The sequence below is a fragment of the Pelophylax lessonae genome, assembly GCF_965119305.1.
Source record: "Pelophylax lessonae genome assembly, chromosome: 12".
NCBI classification, from domain to species: Eukaryota; Metazoa; Chordata; class Amphibia; order Anura; family Ranidae; genus Pelophylax; species Pelophylax lessonae.
The window spans coordinates 39,209,453-39,223,295 of record NC_138779.1 but is presented as its reverse complement, the minus strand read 5'-3'; the positions used below and the strand labels follow the sequence as shown (position 1 = coordinate 39,223,295).

The 13,843-nt window shown below is 47.2% G+C and overlaps 1 protein-coding gene across 2 annotated transcripts in view; it reads right to left on the bottom strand.

The window, feature by feature from the left end:
* The window catches only part of CLDN19 (claudin 19), a 54,455-nt gene that overhangs the window by 14,238 nt on the left and 26,374 nt on the right, over window positions 1-13,843 (bottom strand). For both annotated transcript variants that reach the window (XM_082273911.1, XM_082273910.1), the window contains exon 2: window positions 7,386-7,550. In XM_082273911.1, coding sequence (XP_082130037.1) covers window positions 7,386-7,550 — 165 coding nt within the window. The remainder of the gene's footprint in view (window positions 1-7,385; window positions 7,551-13,843) is intronic.

Sequence of the window (13,843 nt, the reverse complement as noted above, 5' to 3'; positions counted from 1 at the left end):
GCTGGTGTTTGGTGGTGTGGAGGACTTACCTGAGAGTGTGCCTGATAAAATAAAGGATATAAAGCCCCAGGTAAAAGATAAAACAGTTTTTCTGCCTTTTAGCACCTTGCCTAGTGATGGGTTTCCTAATGACACTCAGTGTGATTCCCCTAGGCTCAGCAATGTTGTGCCTGCTGCTGATGTCTCTAAACAGGAAAAGTTTTGTTTAAAAAATTACATTTCTGCTGAAGAACCACAAAACCCAGAAGAGCCGATTAACCCCCCTTCTGCTGAGCTTAAAACTATTTCAGTCACTGTTGAACAGGACTCTACAGCGCAGCAGCAGGAAGCACCTGGTACTGCATCAGAAACAGTTATCCCTAATAACATTGCAGGCATGGTGGAACCCACCATTGTGTGTGGAACTGATAATGCTGCTTGTTTAGGCCAAGCTGGTAAAAATAATAATAGTAGTGTACCTGATAATGTGACATCAGTGTGGGGTCTTGGCCCTAATAAACCTACATTTGCACAGGTGGTAAGCTGTGCTCCTGGCAATATCATCAAGCCAGGGTTACAATCAAGGAGGAGCTCTGCTTCTAATCAGGGTTTTCCCTCGCAGGCTGCCACTATGAGCGCTATTGGATCTGGTCTTGGATCTATGGCTTCTGCTGGGGGTCCAAGGCGGAACGTAGTCCTCCTTAAATGGGAAGGTGGTGCAGTCCCTCTAGCAAGGCGTATGGTGGTGGACCTGATTTTAGATATGGGTTTTGGAGCTGATGACCTATATGCCCTGATACATGTGGCTGGAAGCCGGGAATACACAGTTAGTTTCACCAGACCAGAGGGTCTTGACTTGTTCTGGGAACAATATATGGCTCGGTGCAGGTCAAGACCCGAATGGGAAGGTCTGGTGCCAGTGGCAGTTTCCCAAAAGTCAACAGTAAAGAAAATTACTATTATCCTTACAAATGAGAGTGTTCCTGCTCGGGACTTAGAGGTCTGGTTGAAAAATTATGGGGATGTTTTGACCAGGCAGGATAAAATTCATGATGAGCGTGGCATCTGGACCGGGGGTTGGTCGGTAACGGTCAGGTTGGCTCAGGATGGGAATGTTGTCCGTCACCTGCCCTCCTCTGCCTTTATAGGGAGGGATAGGATGACTATTTTTTATCCCGGTCAGCCAAAACTGTGTCACCGCTGTGGAGAAAAGGGGCATTTTAGATCCTCTTGTTCAGCACTGATCTGTTCAGTGTGTCGGGGACAGGGTCATGTGGCCAGGGACTGCACCCAGGCGATAAGGTGCAACCTGTGCCTGCGCCTTGGCCACCCCTACAGCCGATGTCCTGAAGCCTGGCATAATATGGATAGAGAGGTGATAGATGACCTCTTAAGGCTGGACAGGATGGAGGATGAGGTCCCTGGTGTACCACCTTCCTCTGCGGTGACTGACTCCCCTGGTCTTGTTCAGGATCCCTCCCTAGTCCCTGTGCCCACCCCTCCTGTATCTGTAAGTATTCCTTCTGTGTCTGTCCCTGTGTCCCCCCAGCCTACTGTACCCGCTCCTCTTGTGTCAGAATCTGCCAAGTCTGTGCCCCCTGAGTCAGTTATTCCCGATCAGTTTTCCCTTCCTAAGTGTGACCTTAAAGAAGCCCCCCACCCACCAGGAGTGGTAGAGGGTACCAAAAAGGGTGCTGCTGCGGCTTCCTCTGTAAAGAAGTCTTCTGTGAAGACTTCAAAGAAGAAGAAAACAAGAGATGAAAGCATTTCTGAATCTGACCTGCAGTACCTGGAGGAGAGAAGGAAGGTTGTGAGGCGGAAGAGACGGACGGTGAGGACGGAACAGGGACAGGATGCCTCAGTGACCGTCTCCAACCGTTCTAGGGCTTCTGCTTGGGATATCTCCTCATCTGGGGATTATTCTGAGCAGAATTCAGAAATTGAAATGGAGTTGGAGGAGGCTTCAAGAAAGAGAGAGGCTTCTGGTGATGAGCAGCAGAGGGGAGCCAAGAAGCAATCCACTCAATAACCCAAATGGCGGTTCCCCCTCCGTTAAAAGTGGTGACAATAAATGTCGCCAGCATTAAGTCAGTAAGAGCTCGTTCTATGGCCTTCTTTTTGTTCAGCCAATTAGATGCTGAAATTTTATTTTTGCAGGAGACTAGGCTCACCTCCTTGGCAGATATTCATAAAGCCAAGAGAGAGTGGAGGTATGGTCCATCTTACTGGTCTCTTGCGGCCGAGCCTTACGGCGGGGTGGCGGTGTTGTTTAAAACCGGCATGGTAACTGTCCGGCGGGTTATTGAGGTGGAGATTGGGAGATGTATGGTCTTAGACATTCTTGTGGGAGGGCAGGACCTGCGCCTAATTAATATTTATGGGCCGCACACAAAGTGGGACAGGAAATGCCTTTTTACAAGGATCAAGCCATTTCTTTTTACATCCCGGCAAGTGGTTTTTGGAGGTGACATTAATACTGTGACTAGGCCCAAGGACAGGAAGGACTTCAATGACAGGCTGGGATATGATAGCGTTTTTTTAAATAGTATGGTTAGGGATGCTGGTCTTGTGGATGTGCACATTAAGCACCTTCCGGATGACACAGGGTTCACCTTTCATCGAGGTAATAGTCAGAGTAGGATAGATAGGTTTTTTTTGAAGGAGGCCTCTGCTTTCTCACCCCCAGTGGTGCAGGCAGTGGAGTTCTCTGATCACTGTATGCTATCTGTGGTCTTGAATGCTTCAGACTTCCCTCAGAGGGGCAAAGGCATCTGGAGATTAAATTCGACTCTCCTTGAGGCAGAACATGTTAGACAATCCTTTGAGGAATTCTTTCAGGCACAGGTGACCATCCTGGACTTTTGTAGCAGCAAGGCTGAGTGGTGGGAGCTGACCAAAAAGAGGATTGCTGGATTCTTCAGGGGCCTAGCCAATAAAAAACAGTTTAATAGATACATGACCTACCAACGTTTGCGGAGGAAGCTGGATATTCTTGTCTCGAGAGGAGGAGATCCTGGGGCAATCTCTGAAGTGAAAATCCTCCTCAGGAAGTGTCAATATGACCGGCATACCTCTTTGGTTCTGGAGAGGGACTATGGGAAATACCACTCGCCTGACCCTTACCAGAACTGCAAACAGGGTGTAGCTGTTAAGATGGTCGTTGGCCTTAAGGATAGTACAGGTTCCTTGACAAAGTTCAGGTCAGGGATCCTGGAGGTCGTGAGGTCTTTTTATGCTGAACTTCTTGGGAGGAGCACCTTCACAGCAGTTTTAGCTGTCCGGGAGGCCTTGGAGCAGTGCAGGGCTGCAGGCTGGGGAAAGTATCTACTGGCATTGGATCAGGCAAAGGCTTTCGATCGTGTCAATCATGAGTACCTGTGGTTGCTCTTTAGTAAGTATGGTCTGCCGGGTGGTTTTGTCGATTGGTTAAAAGTCTTGTATAAGGGGGCAGAAAGCTTCCCTCTTGTTAATGGTTGGGTTGGACAGTCCTTTGAGGTTGGCTCTGGGGTGCGCCAGGGTTGTTTCCTGAGTCCCCTGCTCTATGTGTTTGCAATCGACCCCTTCATCAGGAGGCTAGAGTGCAGCATGTTGTGTTGGGTACCAGTGGGAATCCCGGGTGAGCCACCTTTGAGGGTTGTTGCCTATGCGGATGATGTGTCAGTGATTGTCACTGGGACAGATGAAGCGGAGGAGGTGGTCTCTCTGACATCACGGTACTCTGAAGCATCAGGCTCCAAGATCAATCAGGTAAAGAGTGAAGTTTTTTGGATGGGAAAGGAAGGTGAGGGGTTTGATCTCCCGGACACCTTTCCAGTGCCCCAGGAAAAAATTAAGATATTAGGCATTGAATTTGGACCTGGCGATTGTGGCCTCAAAAACTGGGAAGGCAGGCTGGAAGTTGCCAATACTAAAGTGGTCAGCTGGAAGAGATGGAAGTTATCTCTGAGGGAAAGGGTTGATCTGATTAAGACTTACCTGATACCGATCTTCTTGTATGTCAGCCCTGTCTGCATCTTGCCAGTGTCTCTCTATGCTAGGATCTATAGTGTGTTCTTCCAGATGCTGTGGGGGAACAGACTGAACCCCATCAAGAGGAATGTCACCTATCTATCCAGGAGGGAGGGTGGCTTAGGTATGGTCAACCCCGTTCTTTTCTTTTCACTGCTATTTCTCAAGTTTAACATTGGTAGTATGCTTGCAGTGGAGCCTCCTGGATGGGCAGGCATGTTTAGATCTTGGTTTAGGCCTTTTCTGCGACTTTGGGAAGAAGGTGGCCAAGTGAAGAATCTCAGGGGTCATCGTGGTCAGCTTCCAGCCTATGTCGCTCCGTGTCTGAAGTTGCTGCGGCAGTGGCGACTGTCGGCTGAAGATCTCAGATCCGCTCCGAGGAAAGTCCTTATGAGCCGAGTCTTGAGCGAAGTCTTTCATGACCCACTGGCCTTAAGGGATTGCCCAGGCCCAATTTTGAGGGAAGGGTTAAGATTGATTAATTTGGCTAGAGTCCCCCTTAAATTCAGGGATCTGGCCTGGTTGTGCTTCCACGGGAGGCTCTATGTTCGGGGCAATTTGAAATTCCGCAGTGGGGTGGATCGTGGTTGTCCTCGGGAGGAATGTACAGGTGAGGAGGAGACTATGGACCATTTTCTGCTTCATTGCCCTTTTAACATAGAGGTATACAAACAGGTGGGGCGGGCCCTCGGTGTTCCTTTCCTCTCCAGGCTGGGTTATGCTGAGTGGGTGTACTGAGCATTCAATACTGGTGGGGGCTTTTGTTTGGATACACTTTTTTTAGTTAGTTTAGTAGTCCGTTATTACACATGGAACGCACGGTGTCAGGTCACCCTTCGGCGTAAAATCCTTCCTGTTCAGGTGGTGGTGTGTGACATTCTGCATGAGGTGGGGAAGATTCGGGCGCTTGAGAGAGACAAGTGGGGTCAGAGGGCTTGGTTGAAGGCGTGGAGGGGTTTCAAGCCTCCCTAACTGCCAGGAGTCTCTTTCCCGGGTGTGGCTTTCTGTCTCTTATCACCCTAGATTTTTTCTTAATGCTTAGTTTTTGATAAATGGCTGCATACATAGGTGATGGGTTGTGCCTCTTAGGCCCTCTCTGCTGCTTTATGTAAATAGTTTTCTAAAAATGTTGGAAGTGGATTATGTATATATTGTATATATTCTGCACATGGATGTGTATTCCTTTGTTTTCGGTTGGAATATTGTACTATAGTTCTGTTTTTTACTTTTGTATAAAATATGTTGCTTGATTCTTTTCAATAAAAGATCAATAGTGCCCCATCATTGGTGTCAGTGGGGGGAATAGTGCCCCATCATTGGTGTCAGTGGGGGGAATAGTGCCCCATCATTGGTGTCAGTGGGGGGGAATAGTGCCCCATCATTGGTGTCAGTGGGGGGAATAGTGCCCCATCATTGGTGTCAGTGGGGGGAATAGTGCCCCATCATTGGTGTCAGTGGGAGGAATAGTGCCCCATCATTGGTGTCAGTGGGAGGAATAGTGCCCCATCATTGGTGTCAGTGGGAGGAATAGTGCCACATCATTGGTGTCAGTGGAAGGAATAGGGTCCCATCATTGGTGTCAGGGGAGGAATAGGGTCCCATCATTGGTGTCGGGGGAAGGAATAGTGCCCCATCATTGGTGTCGGGGGGAGGAATAGTGCCCCATCATTGGTGTCGGGGGGAGGAATAGTGCCCCATCATTGGTGTCGGGGGGAGGAATAGTGCCCCATCATTGGTGTCGGGGGGAGGAATAGTGCCCCATCATTGGTGTCAGTGGGGGGGGGGGATAGTGCCCCATCATTGGTGTCAGTGGGGGGGGGGATAGTGCCCCATCATTGGTGTCAGTGGGGGGGATAGTACCCCATCATCGGTGTCAGTGGGGGGAATAGTGCCCCATCATTGGTGTCAGTGGGGGGAATAGAGCCCCATCATTGGTGTCAGTGGGGGGAATAGAGCCCCATCATTGGTGTCAGTGGGGGGAATAGAGCCCCATCATTGGTGTCAGTGGGAGAAATAATGCCCCATCATTGGTGTCAGTGGGAAGAATAATGCCCCATCATTGGAGTCATTTGAAGGAATATTGTCCCATTGTTGATCTCAGTGGAAAGAAAAGTGCCCAAAGAGCCAAATAAAGGCAAGCAAAGGGCCACATCTGGCCCCTGGGTCATAGTTTGGAGACCACTGCTCTACACCATAATGACTTCAATTATGGCAGTGATGTGGTATGTGGTCCATAGGTGCTTCACACTAAAGCCTGTTGGCCAGAAGCCAGTTAATTATTAGTATTGTGGTTGTGGGAGGATGCCAAAATACAATAAGGAAACCCACCAAACAGGAGAACAGATAAATTCTATACAGATGGCTTACCTGGGACTCCATGGCCACTCCCAGGACACTGTGTATCCCCAGAGCCTAAAGTGGTTGTAAACCCTTCCATATACCCAGTGAAATTACTGGCCTCGGTTGATACACAGAGATTAAACAAATCCTCCTATGTAAGTTGTACATGTTTATCTGCAACCCTCTCTTTTCTACATCCATTCAAAGTGCAACATTTATACAGTTTGTCTTAGCTTATCACAAAGGACAGAGAGCTGAAGTTACACTCTGCAGAGCTCGGTGAGGAGAGCTCTGAGAAATGATTGGAGGGAAGAGAAACACCTTCCTCCAGGAACAGAGCTAAGGCTGTCAATCACAGGCTGTGTGCTGGAGCTCCCTCCCCTGTCACCTTTTTAACTCTTGGTGTCAGGAAAACTTGTCAGAAGTGACTCATGGGGGTTTATTTACTAAATCTAAAGAAGGCAAAATCAGTCACACTTCTGCAGAGAAACCAACTGATAATGAACCAGGCCCTCCTATCCACAATGTGGTTTTAAAGGAAGGTTTTTATCCTTATGAATTTTTTGCATGAACATAAAAAGCCTTCTGAGTGCAGCAGCCCCTTGAATACTTACTTGAGCCCCATGTTGATCCAGCGATGTCCACGAGTGCCTCGGCCATCCAAGGCTCTCCCTGCTGATTGGCTGATACAACCTGCTGCTGTCAATCAAACTCAGCCAATGAGGAAAGAGAGGGGGTGGGGCTGAACCGCGGCTCCGTGTCTGAATGGATACATAGAGCTGCGGCTCGGCCCGGGTGCCCCCATAGCAAGCTGTTTGCTGTGGGGGCACTCAACAGAGCAGGAGGGAGGGGCCAGGGGCAAAACCATTGCACAGAACAGGTAAGTATAACATGTTTGTTATTTTCATAGGAAAAAAAAACGGGACATTAGTATCACATTAATATCCAAAGACGAAATTTATTAGAACAACAAAGGGTAGGAATCTGCTACAAAGTTTGCTAAAGTCCCTGCAATGTGCAGAGATCACCCAGAGGGAAATGTTACTTTTTAATTTTACCTGCCAAAATGAAAAGGGCTCCTCCAGATACAGCAATTCTGTCCTTAGCGATGGGATTACTGTCACCCACTTTGGTACATTTCATTCCCACAACACTGATTATTATTCCAATGAAGCCCAGAAGCATGGAAATCACCATCAGAGCCCGGATCGTCTGAATGTGAACTGCAGAGGAGAGAGGGAAAATTGAAGTCAGTGATTGGTAAGACAGAAGGCATGGGAGCTTTCCTGTATGAACCACAGATAATACAGCAAGGAAGATGTCACTGTAGCCTGTGAAAAGAGCACCTGTCTCCAGGGCCATCTTACCGAAAGGGCATGCTGGGCAGTTGCCTGTGGGCCCCACTTGCCTGGGGGGCCCCACCTGCCCAGTGAACCAGCCAAGCATTAGTCCAGATTCCCGTGTGCATCCCACCGCCAATCTTAGCAGGTGGCAAGCGCCTGTCGGCCCTGTGCTGCTTTTAGGACACTTGGGCAGTGGAGGGGGAGTCGGACTCTGTCTGTGAGTGTGTTCACCGGACCCAGCCGCCGAACTTGGATGCTGTCATTAGCCTGGCACTGCTGTACCAATAAATATTGCATTTTTATTCTCGTGGGTGATTGTGTAGAAAGGTCCCCAGTGCACTGCATTGCCCGGGGAGCCCTTTAATGCTCTTAAGATGGCACTGACTGTCCCCAATGTTTGTTTTTTATTAAAAAATGTTTTTTTCTGTGGCTATATTTTTTCTGTTTGTTTTCCCCTGTGACTAAAGCAAAAAAGAAGCAATGATTCCAACATTAAGGCTACGTTCACATGTGGGCGTAGCGGATCACGGGCAGAATCACTGCGATTCCTGTAATAAAGACCGATCACTGCTGCTCTCTCCCCTTGTGCAGGGTGACTGGTCTTGTCTCCGCCCCCTCCTGTAGTTTTCTGCAGACAGCCTGTAGTGGGTGGGATCTGCTCGCCTCCTCCCACAGCTCTGCTCTCTGCACAGGCTATGCTCAATATAACGATGATGTCACTGCTACTTTCACAAGGTAGTATCTGGGCTTGTAAAGGCAATTAGGCCCCTTTCACACGGGCTTTCCGCCTGGTGGACTCCATTTTGCTCAGCGGGGATCGATCCGCCGATCCCCGCTGAGCAGGCAGATGACAGTTCCGTCTCTGCTTACTTTGCAGAGACGGAGCTGTCAGATCCCCGCTCTCCTCTATGGGAGATCGGATGAAAACGGACCACCTGTGTTTTCATCCGATCCGATCCTCCAGATGGATGGAAAATAGGGTTTCCATCCATCCGGATTTCACGGACCACATCGGATCGGATAGCAGCGGGTGTCAGTGGACATGTCACCGCTGACATCCTCTGTTCCATAGAGGTACATGGAGCATCCAATCAGGTCCGCCCGAAAAACTGACAGGGACCTGATCGGAAAGCCCCTGTGAAAGGGGCCTAAGTGTACACAAAGTGGAGGTCAGGACTCTGTGCAGGCCAGTCAAGTTCCTCCCCACCAAAATCTCATCCATGTCTTTATGGACCTTGCTTTGTGCACTGGTCTAAATCATTTGGTGGAGGGGGGGGGGTGGGGATTGTTTTTCACTGGAGTATATCTGTTTGATTTGTGAACGCCGAAGTGCATGAAGATCCCCTAAAAGATACTTGTGTTTCATATTAGCTCTCATGCCATTTCTACACTTTAGAGCTTTCACCCACTGATCAAGAAGCCCCATTTTGGGAGATTTTCATAATGCATGTATTCATTCTTGTCTATGGCTGTAGATGATGCCCCAGTGGCGTAGCGTGGGTTGTCAGCACCCGGGGCAAGGCAAGTAATTTGCGCCCCCTAACCCATGGGATTTTAGCACTCGAGTCTCTTCCACTAGATAAGTTAAAGAAAGCCTTACCCCCTAAGCACATGTATTGTTTGTTATGAAAATACTGATGTAATTAAAGTAAAATGCATCTAAATACATGTTTGAATGACCAGCGTGCCCCCTTTCAATGCAGAGAGACCAGCGTGCCCCCTTTCAATGCAGAATGACCAGCTTGCCCCCTTTCAATGCAGAATGACCAGCGTGCCCCCTTTCAATGCAGAATGACCAGCGTGCCCCCTTTCAATGCAGAATGACCAGCGTGTCCCCATTCAATGCAGAATGACCAGCGTGTCCCCATTCAATGCAGAATGACCAGCGTGCCCCCATTCAATGCAGAATGACTTACCTGCAGCGGCGGCTTCTCCTCAGTCCCCCGCATCTCCTTGAGTCCTCCTGCCTCCTCCTCGGCCAATGGCATGCGTTCGCCTTTCGGCCAATCAGGAAGCGGGTCTTGGACCCGCTTCCTGATTGGCCAGGAGGAGGATCCGTGTGACAATAGCGAATTTTCATGTGGATGCAGGAGTACGGCCCTGAACACAGACCGTGTGCATTTAGGGCCACTCACCCACACCTGCACACTTATCACATTAGGACCTGCGGCTGTGATCATACAGCCACAACTGCATCCTCCTAGAGTAACAGACAGCTCCAGCCACACAAACAAATCACTTATTCACACTGTATGGACCAGAAATCCCGTGTAAATGAGCCCTTCATTTTTTATTTTATTTTTACAATTTTGTTTAATAACTATTTGCAATTTTTTAAAAAGGATTTAGCACAATTTTTTTTTTAATTCTTTTAAATGCTGTTTGATGGGCTTAGGTGAAATATCAGGGGTCTAAACAGACTCCTGACATCTCAGCTTTGAGACAGAGAAAGGAGTTGAGGACACACTCTTAATTTTCTTTCTCTGCAACCCCAGCTGCACTGAAGATGAACAAAGGCTCCTGTTTATTCATGAAATGAAGCATAGTAAACACAGTTTACTATGCTTCAGTTGTCAATGGACACAGGAGCGATTGATACTGATCACTCACTGTGTTCATTACTACAGGAAGGGGCCAGTAAATTACATATTTATCGGCACACAGCAGGCGGAATCAGATGTGGGCAGGACAAGGAGGGGGAATCGGTGCAGCAGGGAGGGAAATTACAGAAACACTGCACTGTTCAGCTCTACTTGTAGTATCTAAAAGCCGGCCAGGGAGAAACTGGCTTTAAGCTGCTGCAGAGAGCTGCACAGGGTATCATTCCTGTAATTGTTCCCTCTGCCGCACTGATCCTGATCCCTGTCCTGCCCACATCTGATTCCCACTGCTGTCCGTGCCCCTCCTGTGTCCCTGGACCCCCTACAGGAGGACCGGTGGTACCCCCTTATCAGTGGCCCTGGGGGCCAGGGATGAAGGTCTGGACTGCAGAAGACCTGTGTTTTTTTAACCGGTTGCAGACCGCCGCACGACTAAATACTGCGGCGGTCAGCCCCGGCCAGGCAGAGTGACGTATGGATACGTCACTCGCCTGTCACTGACTTGAGAGCCAATTGCAGGCGGGCGCACGCCCGCCGAGGCGCGCGCCTGCCGCGGCTCGTTCATTGACAAGTCAGTGCGTGTGACCGGCGGACCCGATGTCCGCCGGTCACACTACGATCGCTCCGGTGAAGGGAGAAAGGCGGAGCGGCTTATGTAAACAAGCCGCCTGTCATTCTCCCCTGTGTAAAAATGAAGATCAGACGGTTCTACTATGTAGGGCCGTTGATCTTTGTTTTTACACCAATACAGTTAGAAGCACGCCCCTAGGACACACTTAACCCCTCCCTGTCCAATAAAGTTAACCCCTTCCCTCCCAGTGTCATTTTTGCAGTAACAGTGCATATGTATAGCACTGATTACTGCAGTAATGTCACTGGTAAACCCCAAAAGTGTCAAAAATGTCAGTCAAGGGTCCGATCTGTCTGCCGCAATGTCGCAGTACCGAAAAAAAATCGCAGATCGCCGCCATTACGCATTAAAAAAAAACACCAAAAATGACAAAAATCTTTCCCTTTGTTAGTAAACGCGATAACTTTTGCACAAACCAATCAAAATACGCTTTTGCGATTTTTTTTTTTTTTTTACCAAACATATGTAGCATAAAACAAATTGGCCGAAAATGTTAAAAAATTTAGATTTTTACATTTTTTTTTTTGGGGAATTTCATATAAAAAAATGTGAAAAATATTGCTATTTTTGCAAAATTGACGCTCTTTTTTTGTTTATAGCGCGTGATCAAATAATCGCACAGGTGATCAAATACCACCAAAAGAAAGCTCTGTTTGTGGGGAAAAAAGGACGTCAAATTCGTTTAGGTACAGCGTCGCACGACCGCGCAATTGTCCGTTAAAGTCACGCAGTAAAAAATCGCAAAAAACCCCCTGGTCTTTTAGCAGCCAAATCCTCCGGGGCTTAAGTGGTTAATGCAGTCACATGACCGCAAAGGTCTGGCTCTAATGCTGGCCACATGCTAGTTTTGCTCAAAATTTTGTCTTAATGTTCGTTCATTTGTTTCCAATCATCATTGGGGTCAAATTGATATTTGCTTTTGACCGCAGTAAAAATAAAAATTCGAAGGAGCGAGATGGAACATTTTTCTCCATTGAACAAATTTCTAAAAGTGTATGCCGTTTTCATTGGAGAAAATCCATTTATTTTAACACTGACTGTTAAAAGCAAATTACATTTTGAAGTACTTTTGAATGAATGTTCATTCAAAAACCTGCTAGCGTGTGGCCAACTTAACTCCTTCTGGTATAGCTGGTGGTCGGGAACCCTCTCTTCTCATCACATGAGTGATCGGCCCTGGACACAGCTGATTGTGGAAGCCCCCACTGGGATTCTCGCTGCTAATCAGAGTGTGGAAGCATTCGCAGGTGTGAATCCCCCCTAAGCGTTGGTGGATGAAATCACTGGAATCCATCTGCATTTTTGGTTCTCTGCATTGGACAGAGGAGCCGGAGTTTTGCAGTCACGTAATAGAATAAAACAATCGTGGAAAAGTTCTCTGGGGTTCTTGTTCTGTTCTAAAATTGAGTCAGACTAAATGCTGCTCAGCCATTCATGAGAAGCTTTGTATTTTATGGATGAATGAGATTGTGACATCATCCACCCAATTCTCCACCTCAACCAATCACAGGAAGCCTTGTATTCAGTAATAAAATACAAAGCTTCCTGCGAATGGCTGAACAGCATTAATCCTGACTTGATTTTGTTCAAGGAACGGAACCAGGAGTCCCTGGACCACTGCTAGAACATGCCGATATATGCTATATACACTATATTGCCAAAAGTATTGAGACGCCTGATTTTACATGCACATGAACTTTCTTTTTTTTTTTTTTTTAAATCCAAAGTTTATTAGAAAACAAATAAACAATACAGGAAATATTAGAAAGGGGGCACAATTAGCCCCCCTTTCATATGGGCTGGTGGAAGGGGTTAAAAAATAACTTAGAATAAAGCAGGTTAGGGGGGATAAATGAGGCCCATAGCTCTCCTCAGCCAGTTTTCCCGCCAGAAGGGGTTACCAGGCAGTTTAGTGGGTTTTTTAAAAAAAAAAAACAGGTGGTTGTTAGGCAGTTTAGGTTCTCTCTCTAAGGAATGAGCGAATGAGCCCCTTTCTCCGCCCGCTCACCTCAGCCTATGGGGTGGAGGTTACCTCAGGGAGAAGCATACTTAAGCTGCCTCCCGCCCCTCAGGGGCTCACATCTCTCCATACCTTCCATCTGGATTTTTTCCCCTCCCGCCCTCCCCTGGTTTGTCGCGGCTTCAATAAATTGTCTGGTTTGGGTCACCTCTAGTTTAGAGGGGGACGTGTACTTTTTGATATATGATGTTGATGTGGATAATGTTTGGTGGATGGTGATCAATTGTTTTGATCTTCTGTGAATGACGACCCGAGTTTTTTATGACTGGGTTGGTCTGTTATTTATATTGATATTTATAAAGATGGTTTATGTTATTTTGAATACCAGTCAATAAAGAAGCCGCGGCCGTTTTTTACCAAAAAATATAGTCCGAGTGCCTTTATTTATTATTAAAAAAAAAAAAAAAAAAAAAAGGGGGAGTGTTTATACAAGTTTTTAAAGTTTTAAGATATAAGGTGATATAAGGTAAGTTTAAAATTATCTAATCTCCTTCCTACCATCCCATACAGTAATCACAGGAGAGATAACACTGCAACCTTCCTTTACAGGAAATACACAGCAGAGTACATAAATATATGGGGGGTATAAATATGTACAGTAGAACCCACCAATAGCATCTTGAATCGCACAATAGCAAATAAGTGCACAGGACCATGGGGTTCAATCTTCCGGCCAATGGGCTCATCTCAAGGCACTATAATCTAAGCCCCATTAGTAAACAACAAATGTGTATTGTATGCTCTCTATGATACAATAGTGCAAAAAGTGGTTGTATGACCTAGAACAGAAAGATAAAAAAAGGAGAGAAAAATGGAAAAGAGGGTAAAAGGGGGGGGGGGAGAGGGGAAAGCTGTAAGTAAGAAAAGAAAAACAGGTGAGAGTCTCCCAAAGACTAGATGCATAGAAGAACACCCTGAGTTA